The sequence below is a fragment of the Rhinolophus sinicus genome, chromosome 8 (assembly GCF_057876585.1).
Source record: "Rhinolophus sinicus isolate RSI-liver-muscle chromosome 8, RSI-T2T, whole genome shotgun sequence".
Taxonomy (NCBI): domain Eukaryota; kingdom Metazoa; phylum Chordata; class Mammalia; order Chiroptera; family Rhinolophidae; genus Rhinolophus; species Rhinolophus sinicus.
In genome coordinates this window covers 73,604,235-73,621,558 of record NC_142508.1, presented here as the reverse complement: position 1 = coordinate 73,621,558, position 17,324 = coordinate 73,604,235, and the positions used below count along the sequence as shown (strand labels likewise).

The 17,324-nt window shown below is 48.9% G+C and overlaps 1 protein-coding gene across 11 annotated transcripts in view; it reads right to left on the bottom strand.

The window, feature by feature from the left end:
* The window catches only part of CES5A (carboxylesterase 5A), a 215,979-nt gene that overhangs the window by 8,498 nt on the left and 190,157 nt on the right, over window positions 1-17,324 (bottom strand). For 3 of the 11 annotated variants that reach the window (XM_074314847.2, XM_074314841.2, XM_074314844.2), the window contains exons 2-9: window positions 13,393-13,597; window positions 11,181-11,319; window positions 9,443-9,576; window positions 7,834-8,095; window positions 6,264-6,368; window positions 4,216-4,320; window positions 2,772-2,912; window positions 501-569 (exon numbers count right to left, since the gene is read on the bottom strand). In XM_074314847.2, the coding sequence (XP_074170948.2) occupies window positions 501-569; window positions 2,772-2,912; window positions 4,216-4,320; window positions 6,264-6,368; window positions 7,834-8,095; window positions 9,443-9,576; window positions 11,181-11,319; window positions 13,393-13,517 (1,080 nt within the window). In that variant the 5' untranslated portion in view covers window positions 13,518-13,597. Of the gene's footprint in view, window positions 1-500; window positions 570-2,771; window positions 2,913-4,215; window positions 4,321-6,263; window positions 6,369-7,833; window positions 8,096-9,442; window positions 9,577-11,180; window positions 11,320-13,392; window positions 13,598-14,663; window positions 14,860-15,857; window positions 15,927-16,324; window positions 16,402-17,324 lie in introns of those variants that run through there. The other 8 variants (XM_074314846.2, XM_074314845.2, XM_074314843.2 and 5 more) reach the window with 8 other exon arrangements.

Genomic DNA, 17,324 nt, shown 5'->3' with positions numbered 1-17,324 from the left:
ATGGTTGAATAATGGTCGCTGGTATTGCTAGAACCTAGTATAGTACCTGGCTGACATGCAGATGGGTTTCAGAATTCAGAACTTTTCAGGTTGTAGATAGGTAATTGAGTACGTGTACTACATATTACACAACATGCTGGGGAGAGGGGCAGCACTGCAGGCCCCCCATTAATATGTCCGCAAAGAAACATGAATAGTGAGATAAATAAAGTGAATGAATGCGTCGGAACAATAAAGACTGACGGATTACATATCGGTCTAGGTCAAGTTGGGTTGCCATGTGGGTTACGAAGACCCTTTGGGTTTTCAAAGCTCTTTGGATTTTGAGATTGTGGACAAACAACTGTGGAACTCTACTTACTAAAGATCTGTTACATAAATGAATGAATGAATGAATGAATGAATGGGGACCATCTATACTCCCAGCCCCCACCCGAGCGTGATCCAGGGAGGCATGTTAAATGAATCTCTGAGAGTCACTGTTGCCCAAGCTCACTTACCAGGATGGTGTGTATCAAATGCAGAGCAAGAGACTTGTTGGAGCCCCCAAGGATCTCAGGAATCTCCTTCTGTGGAGAGAAGCAGGGAACCAGGTGAGCACATCAGGTCATCAGAAGGGAATTGGTCTCCGTGAGGCCCAGCCACCCGCCTCTCAGAGGAAGAGGGGGAACCCTTTCAGTCCCCAGGGGGCCATGTGCAGGAGCAATACAATTTCTTCTTCTCACATTTGATCAAAGGGAGCCATTCCCGGTCGTATCTGTAGTCTTAAGGGGCCTGAGTGGCCGCTCTGTGGAAAGGCCATGCTATGGGCTGGGGTTGTGTTCCCCACCAATTCCTACCTGGAAGTTTTAACCCCAGGGCTTCAGAATATGACTGTGTGTGGAGACAGGGTTTTTAAAGCGGTGACTGAGTTAAAATGAGGACATTAGGTTAGGCCCTAATCCAATTGACTGATGGCCTTACAAGAAGAGGAAGATTGGACATTCAAAGAGACACCAGGAATGGATGCGCACAGAGAAAAGACCATGTGAGGACACAGAGAGAAGGCGGCCACCCGAAGCCAAGGAGAGAGGCCTCAGAAGAAACCAGACTGGCCAGCACCTTGATCTTGAACTTCTCAGTGTCCACAACTGTGAGAAAATAAATTCCTGCTGTTTAAGCCACCCAGTCTGTGGTCCTTTGTTACAGCAGCCATAGCAAACTAATACAGTCCACAAATTGGCTTTGACGCCAAGTTCCAAGAGAGATCAGAAAATCTCAAAACCAATGGTTTGCTTTTTAAAGACCTTTGTAATCAGTGATTCTGAGAAGCCAGCAGTGGCAGGCAGCCAAGAACACAGGCTCTGCTTGGTACATAATAGGAGCTATGAGTGATTATTTGTTAAATGGCCCTTCCCTGACCAATATTACAATTTAAAATGAAGAGGGTAGAAATACTATTCTCTTGTCAAATGAATTTCTCTGGTACATTTTCTGCTGAAAATCTTGGAGGTAAAGAATCCCTAGGGTAGATATTTAAACCTGTCTGTCTCCTGGAATCTGAGGGAAGCCCCAGCATCATTCAAGGTATCCACAAATATATTTTAACTACTAAGAAGCCTCTCTGTATGTTCCGGAGCTGGGTTTGTGGCCATCAACTAGCCTTGTCACTTGACGAACCTCTGTATTTTATAACCTCATTTCCCCCAGCTTGAAGGGAGGAGGTTGGTCTGTGTAAATGAGCTCTGACGGTACTCTAAACTTGAGGACAGATGAAAAGTTTATTTTGAATGTAGAGGGTCTTCTCACACCACAAGGTCAAGAAATCATGGCTCCTTCTCAGCATTCTGGCCTCAGCTCAGATGCTCCTTCCTCGGAGAAGCCTTTGCTGACCCTCCCTCTTCCCTTAAGAAGCCTTCTCTGCCCAGTTTATGTTCTTCACAGCACTTATCACTCATGAAACCATCCTTCCAACGTTGCATTTCATCTGTCTCTGGCCTTCAGAATGGAAGCTTACAGAAATATGGAATCATATGACTTGTTCACTGCTGAATGCTTGGCTTTTCTAAGAGTTAAGAGCGTCTATTCCCTGAAAATAAGACCTAGCCGGACAATCAGCTCTAATGTAACTTTTGGGGCAAAAATTAATATAAGACCTGATCTTATTTTACTATAAGACCGGGTATAATATAATATAATATAATATAATATAATATAATATAATATATAATATAATGTAATACCAGGTCTTATATTAATTTTTGCTCTCAAAGACGCATTAGAGCTGATGGTCCGGCTAGGTCTTCTTTTCTGGGAAACATGGTGGTAAATGCTCAGTTCATTCTTGTTGAGTGCATGACGTGATTCGATGACTGTGCAATTTGCAGCAGCCTAGAGAGCATTTTTGGAAGTCCAAATACCAGAATGGAGGCTGGATACGAAAGTGTGAAGGCCTGAAGTATTTCAAACCTACATGAATTTCAGCTTGGAAGTCGTAACTGTGCTTATTTGAAACACTAACTTGTAATGCTTTGAACAAAGCTCAAATGGATCCCATCCTCTCTTGGGGTTCCATACAGTCGTTTCTTTCGCTTAAACCTACACAAGGAGCTCTGGCTGACCCCAGTCCTCAGTTACCCTCCTTCAGGGAGAGGAAAGATGACCACCTCTGTATTTCTGATGGGCTCCAGGCCCCAAAACGCTTGGTGTCATCTATGGGAATGCCCCACTGTGGAAGCAAACAGATGCCTCGCTGCTGAGGGAGCCAGAGGAGGCACAGCTGGAATTCTTACCATGGGCAGCAGGTAGCCACACTCGTGGTTATTGACTCCGATGATAGAAGGAATTGGATTGAATGTTTTCTGAGTCAATAGTGTTACAGGCTCATCAGGAAAGAAAAAACCATCGACCACTTGAGTGAAAGACTTGGTTTTCTGAAATGAGAAGAGAAAAATTGGAAGCTGTCTCTGTTCACAACATCTGCTGTCCCCAAACCTTAGCCAACCTGAGCCAATCCACTCTACTAAAATGTGAGAACAAAGGAAAAGCAAGCCACTCCTGGCCCCATGTCAAAGGGGACTCAACTTCTCTGTGCCTCAGTTTCCTCCTCTGCTAATTGGGGACAATAATAGCATCTACCTAAGAAAAACAGCAGCCCAGCACAGTGGTTCTCAGAGGGTGGCCCCGGGGACGGCAGCATGAGCACCCCCTGGAACTTGTTAGAAATGCACATTCTCAGGCCCCACCCTACGCCTCCTGAACACAAAACTCTGGGGGTACAGTTGAGCCAGCTTTTAAAGATACACCCTCCAGGAGATTCTGCTGTGTGTTCAAGTGTGAGAGCCACTGGCCAAACGCAATGGGCAGCGATGGCCAGGTGAGTGGGGCTGGCACCTCGGCCTGAGAGGCCTTTCATGGCTCTGCCTTGGATCTGGCTGGGTATTTCCTGGGTCTCAGGAAGCAACACCTGGCTCCACTCATGGCTTTTGTTGTCGTTGTTTTGTGGTTTTGGGGTTGTTGTTTTTTTAGGTCTGTTAGGAAGTGGTGGTAGAAGGGAGCACAGAAAAGAGCTTTCACCCCACATCCGGTCAAGGACTTATTACCCGCTTCCTGGACTCCAGGAGAGCTCATAGCAGGTCCTCAGTTCATGCCCAATAACTACGTAGTCACTTGCAGTCTGACAGACCTTGCTCTCCCAAGGCCTATCAGAGGATCGGAAGGGACATAAAAGGTCGTCCAGTTCAATGACTTGTCCAGTGATTGACATTTATCTGCGGTCGGCTGGACCCGCCTGCACACCTGCAGAGGTGGTATCACCGCTTTCTAGAGGAGCGGCTCCTTTTTCAGACAACCGAGTTGTTAGAAAGCTCTGGGGCACACCGAGCCACAGTGGCTTCCTAACAATACTTCCAGCTCTTGACCTTGACTTTAGCTTCTGGGGGCGTATGAAACAAGTGTGGTCCCTTTTCCCAGTGAGATGCCTTCAGTGACTTGGGTAAAACTTTTGTGATTTGCATTTTGCTGGGTCTTCTCCAGGCTAAGCAGGTACCCCTGGCCCAGCAAATCCCTTCCATTACCTAGAAGGGGTCTATAGTCCACATGTTTACAGCCATTACTACAAATCCCCAGCCCCCATCTTTCCAAGTCCCAAGTCAAAATAAACAAGAGAGTGACAGGACTGGTCTCCCAGGCCATTCAAAGGGCAGCCCTGCCCCCACACGCTCTCCCCCACTTCACCTGGTTGATGCCCAGCAGTTCCTGGGAAGGCTTTGCCCTCAGGCAGCGCAGCAGGGCCTCCGAGTCGGCTGTACTGCAACCACAGATGTTCGCAACCACCTGCAACTATTTCCAGAGAAGGACCACGTAAGAACACGGTCCCAAAAGCCTCCAGGAAAATGAAAGTTGGAAAGAGTTCTGGATCCAGGGTCCTGCCTCTCCACAGCCCCACGTCACTACAGTGGAATGGACACAGCGGGTCAGGTTGGCACTGCATCATCCTTACTCTCGTGCCCACCCCTCGTCATCGTTACCAATCACCAGAGCTGGGCGTGGGGATTTGTCAGTCTGTGGCCATGGAATAGAGTCAGGATTCCTGGTCACAGAGAGACATGCGATGTTGGCTCCATCGTGAGGTCACAGTCCTGTAATGTCGGCTCCACTGGCACTAGGCCTCACAGAGCCTAGAAGCCCAAGTCTGGGGTACCAAATAGAGCCAGGAGCCCCCAAGACTGCGGAGCAGCTTTGCAAGCTCCTTAGTTGTCTGTTGAGGCATGATTCCGGCTCAGAGTCTCGGTCTGTCAGCTCTGTTCAAGCCTCACCCCCACCTCCAGGCTGGAATGCCTGATGTCTTTATCTGTCTCCACACCAATTTCACTCCTTCCTTAAGGCCCAAGTCCCACATTCTCCAGGATGTCCTTTTAGACTATTGCAGCCCCTATGAATCCCTTCCTTCTCTGATCGCCCGTGCCCCCAAGGATCCCCACCTTCTCAACCTAGCCCTTTGCTAAACACCTTCTTGCCCTGTCACTGAACTTTCCACATGTGTAGCACTTGTCCCTGGAAAGTGGTGGCCCTTAATCCTCTGAGGTTCGTGGATGCTCTGAGAAGCCAATGAAAGCTCCAGACCCTCTCCTTGGGGAATTGCACAAACATATAGAGTCTGCATGCAATTGTAGGAGTTAGAGGACCACCTCCCAAGCATACCCATGGGTTCCAGGTTTAAAATCCTTCTCACAAAAACATAGCCTTCTCAAGTTAGCATATGCCTTCTCCACTTATAAACCTAACATACAGCTGGGAAAACAAGGGGCATTCGATATGTGTGTGGTGAATGAATAAACATATGCACACACTAAAGGCAGCTTGCATCGTGTTATTTTCTATAAGGTGTTTAAGAAAATGCACCATTCACAGGAATAATACCCAGGAGATGGCTCCACAGCCCAGTGTTTAATTAATATTCATTGACTCAATCAGCTCGTTTGTGAACTCATCCATTCAGGAAACATTTATAGTTGTTTAATATACACCAGACATTATTCTGGGACATGAAAGATCTAGAGACCAGGTCTCACTATCGGGTAGGGCACAAAGACAAGATGACAGATGACAAATACCTGGGACATATGCCTCATCTCTGCCTCAAAGTCTCATGCCAGACAATGCTAATAACTCACAGTGTTATTTCCCACTGAGCTGGAAACAGCCTCAGAAACTTCCTTATCATGGTCCTCTAGGCAAAATAGAGTCGGTACAGGAGATGAGCTGTATATAGTACAGGGGACTGAGTTACATGTAGCGAGCAAAGCATAATGGACGAGATGTAAGAACTGGCACACACACACACACACACACACTCACGTGCACCAGCGGTATCGCATTGTGTAGCTGGACCCACTTCCTGTTGAACCAGGCATTTCATGAAGCAACAACTGTGTTTCCCTGAAAATAAGACCCAGCCAGACCATCAGCTCTAATGCGTCTTTTGGAGCAAAAATTAATAAAAGACCCGGTCTTATATTATATTATATTATATTATACCCCATCTTATGTTATATTAAAATAAGACTGGGCCTTATATTAATTTTCGCTCCCAATGATGCATTAGAGCTAACGGTCCAGCTAGGTTTTCTTCTCAGGGCAGCACGACAGACTCCCCTTGGGCCAGCACCAGGCTCTCTGGCCATGGCGGGTGAGGACAGCCAAGCACATGGTCTATTGACACCTGACCACATTCTCTCCTGACCAAGGAGAGGAAGCTGGAGAGGTGCTAACAATATACCTACATCCTCATTTCTCTCTTCATAAGGGACCTTCATGAAAGGGATGATGGCCACCCCACTCTCCATGATGGCTTTGTGGAATAAGCCGTTGGCCATGGGGGACAGAACCTGGCGAGAGAACACAGGAGACCCAGCAAAAGTTATCCGGGGGCTCCCCACCCATCACACATGCCATCCATCCCTTCTTTAAAGAAACCTTCCCAGGAAGCTTTCCGAAGAGCTCTAACCTTAGAGGTAAAAAAAGTCCTGGTTTAGGGGGTTCAATGACAGCCCGCAAATTATTTCTCCTCTCTGAGCCCCAGGTTCTTCATGAACTGTGAAGTTAAACATTCTGGCGTGTGAGTGCCGCCAGCTCCTTTACTTCCTAGCTGAGTAACCCCAGGCACTTTGCTCAATATTTCTAAGCATCAGCTTACTCTCCTATAAAATTGGAGTAAACCTTGAGGCCATGCCACAGAATTGTTTTGGGGACAAGAAGTAACGAATGTAGAAGGCTTTGCCCAGTGCTTGGTGAAATAATAAACACTCCTGAAATGGTGGCTGTCATCATACATGTAAAGTTGAGTTATAAGGTTGTTTTGAAGATTGAAAAAAATACCTTGTATATCGTCAAGTGTTCTAGAGCAGCTCTCTTGACCCACCTCCAAGGAATTGATTTCTGTTAACTAACAGGTTCACGGATGCCCAGGAAATGCTGAGCACTCAGGGCCAGTGGGCCCCTTTCTATCACCTCTGCTCCTTTCTATTCCCATCAATTTCTTGACAAGTGCTAGATGTGTTTGTTTCCAAACCTGTTTCATCCGTTACAGTTGCTATTGTAATTACATAATCAATGAACCAACATGGGAAACAATGAAGGATGGGTGTACACAGAAAACAAAATTATGTGTATGTGGGGAAAAATCCCTGATAAAGGCAGGTAGCTAAAAGACATTGCTGTTGAACTAGGGGGTGAACAAGATAAGGGTAAATCATGTGGCAGGAGGAGTAGAAAACTCCATAAGTGTGCTGCATTCACAGACTGTTTTGCAGGCATCTTTCAGTGCAAGCTCACTGTAAAGAAACTGAAACCACAGTCTGAGGGCAAGGAATTCTGTGGGGGGTTTATGCAAGAGAGTCATGCTGGACCTCCAGTCAGCAGAGCGACTCTGAAAAGAGAAGACCGTGTATCAAACCCCGGTCTTTGTACATGTGAAGGAAAGTACATGTTACGTTGTAAGTGAAAATAAAATATTTACATGCATCCTTTGTTATTTTATGCTTTAACAGAGTTTTTCTATTAAACAAGTAATTACCGATCCTGATAATATGATACCAGTGCTGTGACTCTACAAATTTAAATGATTTTTCCTCAAATTATCACTCTGTGATCTTGGGTGATTCATTTAAACTCTCCGATGACAGCCTTCATCCTTAAGATGTGACTGAGCCCCTAAGTCACGGTGTGAGGCTCAAGAGAGATGATGGATATAAAGTGTTGGTTTCACATGAAGCACCAACCAGGTGGCCCATCGTCCTCCTTTTTGTAACCTCCCTCACCGACACTCATTTGTGTCCCAAGAGGAAAACTCACAAGGCTGGACACACTTATGGCTCCCGCTGACTCGCCGAAGATGGTCACAGAGTGTGGGTCCCCACCAAAGGACTCGATGTTCTCCTGGACCCAGGTTAGGGCGGCCAGCTGGTCCATGAAGGCCCAATTCCCAGGAGCGTGCTGGTCCCCTGTGCTGGGGGCAAGGGGCGGGGTCAGAATGCCGAGTAGGCCACTGTGTGTTTCCCGCAGCCCAGGGAATTGGTGGCAGAGGCTGGGGGCAGATGTCAGGGCATCGCCACTCCTGCTGGGGAAGGGCTGAAAGTCAGAGACATGGGGTAGCAGGAAATCCAGGCTTGGTGCTCTCCCTCGGTGGGGATTTGGGTTTGGGAAATTGAGGAAAGCTATCGACCCCAGAAAAATGCACAGATAACTTTGTACGTGCAATTTCAGGGTGTCGATAGGCACCTGTGAATCCACGGACTCCAGAAGAGTCTGCAGCAGGGAGTGAGGTCTCTCTTAGCACAGAAGTGCCAGTGAATGACTAACGGAATAATAATGACAATAACTGCAGCGGCAGCACCGTGCATGACACGAGCCTATAATCCTCCCAACCTGTCAGGTAGGTGATGATGGTTTTACTCCCTTTGTCCCTCTGGGTTTTATCTCCACCTTCTCCACCCTTCTCCCAAAACTCTGACCTCTATGAACTGCAGCACCCAGGCTTCCCACTGTGTGCGATCCGTGGAAGGCACCGGCTAAGGACTCGAGGGTGGGATATCCAGAGACTGGGACGTGTATTCTACCACCTCATACCGCTCTCTGCTGGGAAGAGGTTTGGGCAGTGGCTGCATTTCTCCAAGGCCATGGCTCACGCCACTTCCCTTCAATGAAATCTGCAAGCAAGTGCTAAGGATACCGCTGGATACATCGGCTCCTTCTCACAGACTGGAAATCGGGACACAGAAAGGGCAAATCCTTTGTCCAAGACCTGAAAAGTTGCCGATTCGGGATTCAAACCCAATGAGTCTGGCCCCAGAGACCATGCTCCTGGCTGTGGCCCCAAGATGTGGCCCGTTTCCCAGGATGGGCAGACAATTGATGGGGAGGGAAGCCGATGCAAGGGAATTTGAGAAGCCTAGAGGCAGGGCCCTTTGGCAGAGACGACTAAGTGCTCACACGCCCTGTGTCCTCATCTTCCAGGGCACACAGCTGGGCTACATTTCCCCGTCTCCCTCGTGTTGGGTAGGGCCATAGACTGAGTGCTGCCAATGGTATGTGACCAGAAGTGATGAGCACCACCTCCAAGCTGACCTGGAAAGACCTTCCTCCCGTGATCTTTCAATCCCTTTCTCCAGCTGTGGCCAAATGGAGAGGGTGCCTGACGGATTGTGTGGAAGGATGTCTGTCAGCAAGGAACACTCAACTGGACTTTACTTGAGTGAGAACAAGATTTTTATTGTTCTAAGCCACTAAGGCTTGGAAGCTTTGTCTGTTCTAGTCGCCAAAATCACATAAGTAATTTGGGTCACATTTGTTCAGTGTCACTGAAGGCTCATTTCTCCTTGAGATGCCGAGCACTGAATCCCCCATGGCTGCTGCACAACTGCCTCTTGGGGGTCAGGGGTGTCAGTCACTTGGGGACACTTACTTGAAGAAGCCAAGCATTCCCAGCCGGTACTGGGTCGTCACAACCAGCACGTTCTCGTAGGCAGCCAGGGCAGACCCATCGAAGGTGGAGGCTGAGCCTGTCTGGAAGGCGCCCCCGGGGATCCACACCATGACCTAAGGACGGGAGAGGAACCTTCCAGTCAGCTCACCAAGCCCACATATCCCCTCTCTATGCATGTTGGAACCTTCTTTCTTTATGGAAATAGAAATGTCTCACTTTCCTTTCTAAATAGCATCAGAGGTTTTGTCTTTTGAAGTAGACCCAGAGTTAAGCCTGTGGGCTCTAGTATATGAGTGCCTAGGTTTGATTCTGAGCTCTGCCACTGAGTAGCTGTGTGACCTTGGGCAGATTACTTAACCTCTCTGAGCCTCATTTTTCTCATCTGTAAGATGTGAAGAATGACAGTATCTCACTTAAGAGGTTATCATGAGGTTTAAACAAGATTCTGCCTCTAAGGTTCATAGAACAATGTTGGTACATTTCAACTCTCAAAAAGTATTAACTAAATATCATTGAACTTGTGACCCACAGGAAGATGGAAATCATCGTAAGCCATATACAAGAGCAAAAGCAGCGCAAGCTGTTTTAATGTAAGGCTTTTTCCTACCTACAAAGGCAAGAGAAGAGAGGAGAGAGAAAGAGGGAAGACAAGTGTGGAAACTTTATTGATTAGAAAAATTGGCACCGGGGAACATATAACATTATTCCAATGGTACTATCACTACTTATATACTTAATAATAAATCCTTTCCATTCTCTTTTTTAAGGTCAGGTTAGGGACTAGAACACTTGGGGCAGGAAAAGACAAGAAAGCCATGAAGGAAAAAGGAGAAGTGGACAAAGCATTGGCTTTGGCACCAACCCTGACGCTTCCTGTATGTAGAGCATGGAGCAAATCACTTACACCCTTCCTGCGCCCCATCTTCCTCATCTGGAGAATGGGTCCAATACTCATTACCCACTGGGTTACTGTGGGGTTAGATGAGATAATGTACTGTGCCTGGCACATAGTTAGCACGCAATAGACGTTGCTGTTGATACAAGGGCACAAGTCTCCCGTGGCAGTGGCACAGGGGAGAGAGGATGACGGAGGGTGTGGTTAAAAACTGGATGGTAGACTGTACATTTTCCACTCACTTATACAGAGATATTTTCCATTCTTAACTGAAATACTTCACATTATTACCTGACTGTCTTTATTGCAAACAGAAAAGCTAGAGAATGCAACTATCCTCTTTAAAACAGGATTTCCCAAACAACAACCACAAAAAAATCAGTCCTTTTAAGTGGTGTCTTTTCTAAATGTTTACAGACCATTCAATACTCAATGGAGGGGAAAAATAAAACAACATAAAGTCAACATTTAAGTCACTGCCAATAAAGGAGCAATCAGAAAACAAGATGAAGGAAATCTGTCATTAGAAGGACTTTGTAAGAAACTTATTAACATGTCAAGTGATTACATTCCCTTTTACCCAACAAGGGTCTGGGTCTGAGTCCAGACACCCAGCCCCTCTGCCTGCGTCCCAGCCCCTCTGCCTGCGTCCCAGGCCCTCTGCCTGCGTCCCAACCCCTCTGCCTGCGTCCCAGCCCCTCTGCCTGCGTCCCAGCCCCTCTGCCTGCGTCCCAGCCCCTCTGCCTGCGTCCCAGCCCCTCTGCCTGCGTCCCAGCCCAGGGAGCTGCTAGCTGGAGCCCCCAGCATGGCAGGCAGCCTTACAGGGAGCTTGGAGCCAGTGTCTGCGTGGGCCGGCGCATAGATGTTAAGGTACAGGCAGTCTTCCGACACTTCCAATTGGGGGTACCGCACCTTGAGAATGTGTTGATTTGAGAGCAGCCACTCTGTGTCCTGGAGGCACCTTGGAAAAGGGGAAGAGAAACCCCCAGAGTTTCTGTCAGCCAACTTGCCTAGGAGGGGACGGTTTTTGTGACAGCAAGGAGGCCTGGCAGTCTCCTGTGCCTAAGCAGAAGTCTCCTAGGGGAGCTCTGGGTACAAATTTAATCATGCAATCCCCACCCCTGTCCCCGCACAGTGGCATAAACAAGCTGTGATTCTCTTTGATCTGGTGCCCGGGTAGGAAAGCACACTGCACATGGTAATTGTACCACAGACCCCAAGGCTCCCCCGTGCCTACACTCATCACCATAATCCGACACACACAGAAAGGCTGACTGGCTCAGCAATTCCCCAAACTGTAGAGGACAGGACACTGGGTTGCATATGAAGGGCTTTGCTCTGGCAGCTCTCTCTTGTGCCCCCAGAGGAACAAAAGGACATTTCCAGGCTTCTCCAGGAAACAACTGCGGTACGTGTGCAGGGAGACTCCTGCATCTAGGCCTTTGCTCAAGCTGGACCCTCTGCCTAGACCGCTCTCCTCCTATGTCTGTTTGCTCATATTCTTCCCTTTCTTTCAGATTTGGTTCCAAGGCTACCTCCTTCAGGAAACCTTCTAAGATTTCTCCGGTTAGTCCATAGTTCTCTTTGGAAACACCTACATATTTTGTGTTCTTTCCTAGAACTTCTTCTAGACCTGTAGATGAGTGCTTTCGTATCCCCAACTCAACTGTGAGCTGCCAGAAGCACAGGACTCTGTATTAGTCCCCCAAATCCCTCGTAGCCCCTAGCACCGAGCCTGACACATGGGAGGATTAAGTGAGTTGCATATGTGAATATTTCTACAAAGTGCTCGATTAATGTTAGTTTTTAAAATAAATATAATGAATATTGTACAGATTTGCTGCAAGTCTACCCCAACAAGCTTTTTGTTGTTGTTGTTTAATGTCTTTTTGCCCCTTTGTATGTTGTTTAACAGAAACTGAGGCACCATGCTTTAACAAAGCCGTCTCTGACGTCCCCTCAAAACTGGGCTAGGTGGTTCTCTGTGCTTTCTCAGCACCCTTCTCTGGTCCTTTAGGGTGGCCCTTGTCACTATATTTTAATTGTCATTCTTTATGTGCCCCCCCACCACCACCACTACCAGCGTACAGGTTCCTGAGGGCAGCTGTGTCTAACCCACTGTGGTGTCCTCCAGGGCCTGTTGGAGAGCTAGTTTTGGAGTTGGTTCTCAATAGATATGAGCTGAATGAATGAGTGAATGCACAGATGAGTTTCAGCTTAGTGTCCTCAGTCCCTGGGGTCTTCTTCTGTGGCTTAGGGAGATACCTGGCACCAGGGTACTCCTTCTGTCTGGGACCCCAATGCCAGGAATACGACCAACCAGCGAGCTTCACAGAACCTGAGAGTCCGAAGACTCTTGGGGACTTCCAAGTCTCAGCAGCCACCTAGCACACGCAGCCCCTCCACAATTCACCGGGGAACTGGTTGCCTACCTAAGCATGACAGTTTGCAGTGACTGGGGGCTCCTTACCTCCCCATCACCCTGTGTGACAGAGACACACTCGTGTCATCATTCCACAGGTATGTATGGATTTCTCACTGTGGGCCAGGCTCTCTACTGAGCACAGTGTTGACAGCTAGACCTAACGTCCCTCTAGCGTGACTCTTCCCTCTACGGCCCTTATCCAGTCTGACCACGGAGACCATGCCTACCTGAGAGGTCACACAGAAACACCTGACAGTACCCTCCACCCCAGAGTCAGTAAGCCCATCCCAGTGGTTCCCAAACCTGACTGGTCTCAGAATCCCTAGAGAGCTTTCAGTCACCCAGCTTCCCGGGCCCAGCTCTGGTGATTCCAACTCAGGAGGTCCCGAGGGAAGCCCAGGGGTTCTGCATGCTCTGAACCATACCTCCAACAACTCTGCCCATCAGCCAGTTGGAGAGTCATGTGGTCACTGAAGCCACTTCTGTGCCCCCACCCCACCCCAACGCCCTGCTTTCCCACTGGGCTATACGACCTTATGCCCCCTCAATGCTCTGCCCCCACTCCCCTCCCAGGTCACTGGCTAACCATGGGACGGAGCCTGGTCTTACAATTTAGGGTAGGACGTGGCGTCTCGGAAGTCCTTCCAGGGCAACACAGGCTCCGGGTTCGCAAATCGCAGGTGTCCGAGAGGAGGTGCAGCGTAGGGGACCCCGAGGAACACGTTCACAGGCATGGCGCTGCCCAGCACAGTGGCTTGCTTTCCCCGGACCCATCCCAGCCTGGTGTTCCTCACTGGTGCATCTGCAGCTGGCCCTGAGGGGACACACGGGGAGCAATCAGCTGGCTGCCAAGAGGCCAGCAATAAGCCGGACGCAGTGCTCCCCCAGGTGGGGGCGCTCTTTCTCTGCCCAGAGGCTGTGCAACAGGAAGTATCTGGATTCCTTCTCTGGGAAGCCATCAGCTTCCCTCGGACTGCCTGAGAAGTCACCTGCGTCAGAGCACCATCTTAGGGCCTCCTGGGAGCACAGCAGTAAGCCACAGCCTTCACCCTGGTTACCGTGGGAACCCATCTCCCTCCTGGCACAGAAGCTTTCCTTTCCTATGAAACTCACACACACACACACACACACACACACACACACACACACACACACACACACACGGCTCTGTAGGCCCCAGGACTGCACGGAATCACCTGGCCCAGAGCTTCCCAGACTTCAGTCTTTTCCATGTCTCCCAGCACACTTGTCTGTGCGTCATCTCTATGACTACTGACTGTTTATTTTTCTTAAAACTGCATTCAAATACACTTTTCAAATTTACCTAGAGGAATCTTAAGCAATAACACCTGTGGAATTGTGGTTTTGATGAGTTAGGAGTACATTTTTGAATACACATGAAAATAAATACACAGCAAGGAAAATAAAAAATTCTCACACAGATGCCACCTGAAATCAACTCATCCACCAGGGTCTGAGGAATGACACTTCTGAGACTGAGAAAGCAGGTTTCTCAGTGTCCACATGCAACGAGGAGCCTTGAGAAATGAACTGCCCAGCTATTTACTTGGCAGGACCCAGGTGTCTCAGCGCTCCCTCTGCTAATGTTATTTCAACAGGGAGAGTTCTGCCTGGGCAGCCAGCACAGCAGGGCGCGAACAACCCAAGGGCAGGAGCGGGTCTTCTATGCTTTACCCGTGTACCCAAGAAAGAGATCTGGCCCTGAGGCTTCCCGCAGCCCCCGACAGTGATCAGGTGACCCTCCGTGGGCCCTCAGAGAACTTTGAGCAGTAAGTTCATGTCCGCCAAGGAAAATCCTCCAATGTGGGGAAGTCCCCCCAACACCTCTCCTGAGAGCCCGCTCCCATTGGGTGTCTCACCCTCGGTGGCCACTGCAAGGATCCAAACAGCCCAGATCAGCATCTGGCCTGGGCGCCCCCACTCCCCACTCATCTGGCTGGCCTGCCTGAACTCCCTGGACATCCACGGCCGCTGCTGGCCTCAGAGAGCTTCAGTCAGGGACAAAAAAGGGCTTCCTGTTGGTAAATAAATGTTGGGCAGGTAGACACAGGATGCAGGGCTGGTGAAGAATATCACCAGACCAAGACTGGAGAGAAGACTTGGCCAAGCCAGACTTTCCTGTTCTGATTTACATAAGAAGATGCTGATGATTAACTGTGCAGCTGGGCAAAGACAATTTGTTAGGCATCGGGCCCATAAGATGGTAGAGGAGAAAGGCCATTGGGATCAGGTCAGCCAGTGACCTCAACTCAGATGCCTGCGGGGGCTGGGAAGGCAGCAAGCAAGCAGTGACAGACGGCTTCAGAAGAGATAATGGGGGGGTGGGGGGACTGTGGGAAACTGGGCAGCACATGCTCTATCTAAAGGGGCAACGACTCCTCAACCCCAGGAAATATTTATTTGGTTTGTGACCGTGTAGGTAGGGCAAACCAGAAGTGTACAATATCTCTCATGTTTTAAATATGGCTTCAATCAAAAGTCACAATGTGTCCAATGCAGCATTTCTTCTGGCTTGAGCTGTGTTGTGGGTAAAGCCGGCAATTCTGATCTCGACCTGGGCCCTCCCATGTGAATATGTGGTGAAAAGCCCAGGGAGGTTCTGCTGGGGCCGGTCCTTAGCACTTTGGGTTAAATGCTTGGCAGCCATTACCTCATTTAATGTAATTATTCCCATTGCATAGATGAGTAAACTGAGGCTCTGCAAGGTAGGATGAATTGTCAGGTATCACAAAGCTGAGAAGCAGCACAGCTGGGACTTGAGCCCCAACTTCTCGCCTCCAAACTGCGGGTTTTGCCATGTACGGAAGAAGGCAGTCAGCACTGCAGAAACAGGCCATGAGAATCACTTAATTTTCTAGGCAGCTGAGTAACCACTTGGCATCACCCCCGAGGACCTTGATGTCCCCATCAGTAGCTTAGACTAGTTGCCTAGAGAGATACAGACCTTTGATGGGCTCTCTCTGTTCTCCCAGATGGCTCTGCTGAAACCCTGAGGGAGAAACTAGAATGACAGAGGACCTCAGTCCGAGGCCTGGCGTAAGACTTACACTAACCTACTGCTGCTGGAAGACAGTGGAGATCAAAGCCCACTTTCCGATTCTCATCAGGAGGTGGAGGCCAGCCTGCAGGTAGATGAAACGAAGGGAGGATGCTCTGGATATGGAACCAGGTCACTAGGCAATGCCCCTCGCACCCCCATGGGCAGAGTATTAATGACGAGAGCGGAAGGTTCAGGGTCTGTTAGAAAAGGTTTATTGCCTAGAATAAGGGAGCCCACCTCTGATGATGTTTACCGAGGGCACTCAGGAGCTCCCAGCGTATAGGATAGTAGAGACTACACTAGGGTAGAGGGCGCCTGCACCTTTGAGAAGCCTCATGTGACGGTCTTTGTGAGATCATGGCTGACCGTAGCCAACACCACAATGAAAACAGAATTCATTCAGTTTCAATGTGAATGAATGTGGAATAGCAGAGGCCAGGTAGTGCTACTTACCCTCAGAGATAAGGTGGAAATAATTACCTTAATGGGGAGCGAAGACAAAATGGCAACCAGATGCCTTGTCTCGCAGAGATCTATGACAGCAACTAATGGTATTCCTAGAAGGGAGATAGGCAGGCAGCCAACTTGAGCATTGTTTAACGTGTAAAAACAAAAAAAGTCAAAGGCTGATGAGCAGACGTTTTAGGTCAGCCATAACAATGACAAAGTACAATCCCTTTCCGGAGCTGTCCAGATCTAAACCACTTCTCAAAACAATGGAGCCCATTCATTAAAGGATGCTGGGTCCTCTTAAGGAAGAACAATGCAATGCCACTACACATATATAAAATAATCATTCCCCAACCCTCTCTAAAGGGACTTGAGGCCAGGACCCATCTCATAATGGGAAGTTCCACGTGCATGGTCAGGTGGGGCCCCTAGACTAGCATTTCTTCTTTACCAGGAGCCAGTGACACACCAGGAGATGCTTCTCAAAAGGCGTGTCATTCTCTGCAGCAGTTGGCATGGCCACAGTCTGGAATGCCAGGGGCGGGCATCATGATTCTCCCGCTGGCCCTTGCCGTAAGCTCCACACTGCTTCTTTCCCTATCTCACCTCTAACATCGTGGGGCCTGGCAGATCCCATCACCCGAACAGCAGGGCTGGTTGCCCCCCCGCCCCAGTGCCATTTCCTCTCCAGACCCTGCTCAAAGCTGGCAGCCTTTTATGTCACCACCCAGTACTGGGGCCAGAGCAATATGCCCAGGTGTGGAATGCGGTGCCCACAGAACCCAAGGACACCTTGCTTCCTTCTTTTTGGCAAAAATTGCTAAGTGCATAAATTTACCTTTTCCTTTAGAGGGGTGATCCTGGTATGCCCCTGCCCACTGGAATGCCCCTAAAACCTTCACAGAAATGTCCAGTCCTTGAATTTTCATGGGATTTATCTCTTGTTCTCCAACGTGCCAGTCACCTCTTGCTCAGCATGAAGTTGTAAGTGTGACTGGTGAGTGTGAAGGGAGTGGGACGCCCAGCAGAC